At 33.2% G+C, this 1,955-nt stretch overlaps 1 protein-coding gene across 2 annotated transcripts; it reads right to left on the reverse strand.

Annotated features, from left to right (window-relative positions):
* Nucleotides 1-705: 705 nt before the first annotated feature.
* On the reverse strand, nucleotides 706-1,955 carry LOC117572659 (uncharacterized). Of its 2 annotated transcripts, XM_034255657.2 has the most exons (7): nucleotides 1,829-1,955; nucleotides 1,610-1,768; nucleotides 1,429-1,539; nucleotides 1,281-1,364; nucleotides 1,153-1,230; nucleotides 1,038-1,094; nucleotides 706-979 (listed from the first exon to the last, which is right to left on the reverse strand). In XM_034255657.2, exons 2-7 carry the CDS (start codon nucleotides 1,691-1,693, stop codon nucleotides 782-784), a joined length of 612 nt encoding a protein of 203 aa, XP_034111548.1. In that variant the 5' UTR covers nucleotides 1,694-1,768; nucleotides 1,829-1,955; the 3' UTR covers nucleotides 706-781. The 2 variants fall into 2 exon arrangements, with proteins under 2 accessions (XP_034111548.1, XP_034111567.1); XM_034255676.2 differs by lacking the exon at nucleotides 1,281-1,364.

Here is a 1,955-nt window from a genome sequence, read left to right on the forward strand (position 1 = left end):
GCATTAATTTGCATTTGCTCAACTCATAATTATGTTTGCCAGCGCCACCTGTCGGTCGTCGGTTCAGGCGGCAAACTTATTAGCGATTAAAGACCAACAAAATTAGTTGTTAAGATTAAATCGATCGTAAAACGATAGATTAATAATAATATATTACTGTAAATTTTTCTTATTTCAAGAAATTTCATATTCATGTAATAAACGAGTATGTAAGTTTGACGTCTTCGTTGGTGGGAGAGATTTAATGATTGTATTTAACTAAAGTTTCTTGATTATTTTAAACGTATGTATAATTAGCACAAGTTGAAGAGGCTTCGCAATGAAGTTGGCTGCGATCCATTCACGGGTTGCCTAACTAATCGTTTGGTGTTGCCAGCATACGGCCAATAGGTGGCTGACAGAGCTGCCACATAAGTATGTTTGCTGGCGCCATCTGTTGGTCGTCGGTGCAGGCGACAAACTTATTAACGATTCATAACAAAAGAAGTTGACAGCGGAAATGTCTTTTTTAAAGACATTTTAAATTTATATAGTTTGATAAGAGCGATGCAGCCAAGTCATTTACTGGCGCCACCTGTCGGTTTAATCACACGACAAACTCAACGAATAGGAGTAGAAAAAAGGTTTAGTTAAGATAATAATAATTGTAATAATATATTTTGCAAATTTAAGTTGGAACTTTTTCGTATTTCAAGAGATCTTCGATTTATGTATTTTCATATTTCATATTGAAACTTCTCTTAGTATGCTGTAAGGCATTTGTAATGTGTACATTGTACATTTAAACAGATCCATTTTCATTGTTTAGTTTAGCTCTTTGCGCTTGTTGCTTCTCCTTTTGCAAATTGTACTCTCGCAGCGTAAGGATCTTAAATCTCTTCGACTCCACAATTCTTGTTCGGCAACGCGGTATCTTGGGACTTTTCGGCTTTTCTTTTACGCTCTGAGCTGGTTTTGTGACTGCTTCTTCTTCGACAAGCTGAAATCGTAGCTTAGTTGAAAACCAATTCAATAATATTTATTATATCATTTCTTACATCTTGAATTTCGTATTTGAACTCTTCGTAGAATTTTCGTGTGGCACTAAAGGTAGTCTTTATATAAGGATTTATATTTTACTATTGTTTGTTGTAAAACATTTGCAATATTTACCTTTGGCAGTTGACAAGTTGTGTTGCATAATTCCTCAAGTGGCGGCAGCGAATCTTCCAATTTTTTGATGAGTTGAAGCTGTGAAATAAAGAATTATATATCTATATATTATCCTCGAGTTATCTTACATCTATAGAATCGATCCAAGATGATTCGTCAAGAGCGTTTTGTGTGTTAGCTTGCTTTTGATAATCATTACTCAAATTCAGATCCTAAGGCAAATAATTTAGCTTGCATACAATTCAAATTCAATTCGGAATTCGTTACTCAAATTACATTTTGCTTTCTATTCGCATATTTCGAAATTATCCTTGGATCCACATAGAATTGTTTTGGCGCAGTCGTTGGTATTTTTTTAAATACTTCCCTAAGACCTCGACTATTTGACTGCAAAAAATCAATCAAAATTATGCATATTTAATATTTAATATTCAATATTCAATAAACTTCAACTTACTGTTTGAAAAGTATTTGGATTTTTATTCTCATCAATTCCATAAGAATGCTTCATTTCTGGCATTTTCTTCTTGATGAACTCCATTTTCTTTTTTCTCTGCTGTCACGTGTCAGTCTCAACTCTAAATGTTCTAGATGTTTCTTTCCAAAATGTTTTCTCCTTATGAATCTGATTAATTGGTTTTCTTTTAACTTATCACTTTTAACACAATTTCGTTACCTTGCCTTGCTAATCGTCTGTTTGATTTATAGAATTTTTTTTATATCCTTTTGCAATTTGATGCTGCTTTTGAAGAGCTGTAATTTCCGACGAGTGAAAAATTGTTTTTGGCTCAAAGTGACAAATG

The sequence above is a fragment of the Drosophila albomicans genome, chromosome X (assembly GCF_009650485.2).
Source record: "Drosophila albomicans strain 15112-1751.03 chromosome X, ASM965048v2, whole genome shotgun sequence".
In the NCBI taxonomy this organism is placed as follows: domain Eukaryota; kingdom Metazoa; phylum Arthropoda; class Insecta; order Diptera; family Drosophilidae; genus Drosophila; species Drosophila albomicans.

Bases quoted from the DNA above. Each gene is read 5' to 3' on its own strand.
- LOC117572659 (XM_034255657.2), bottom strand. From the start codon at position 1,693: ATGGAGTTCATCAAGAAGAAAATGCCAGAAATGAAGCATTCTTATGGA. The intron at 1,365-1,428 runs GTAATTTGAGTA...TATTTGCCTTAG, and splicing joins ATGCGAATAGAAAGCAAAAT to GATCTGAATTTGAGTAATGA. The intron at 1,095-1,152 runs GTAAATATTGCA...CCTTATATAAAG, and splicing joins CAACTTGTCAACTGCCAAAG to ACTACCTTTAGTGCCACACG.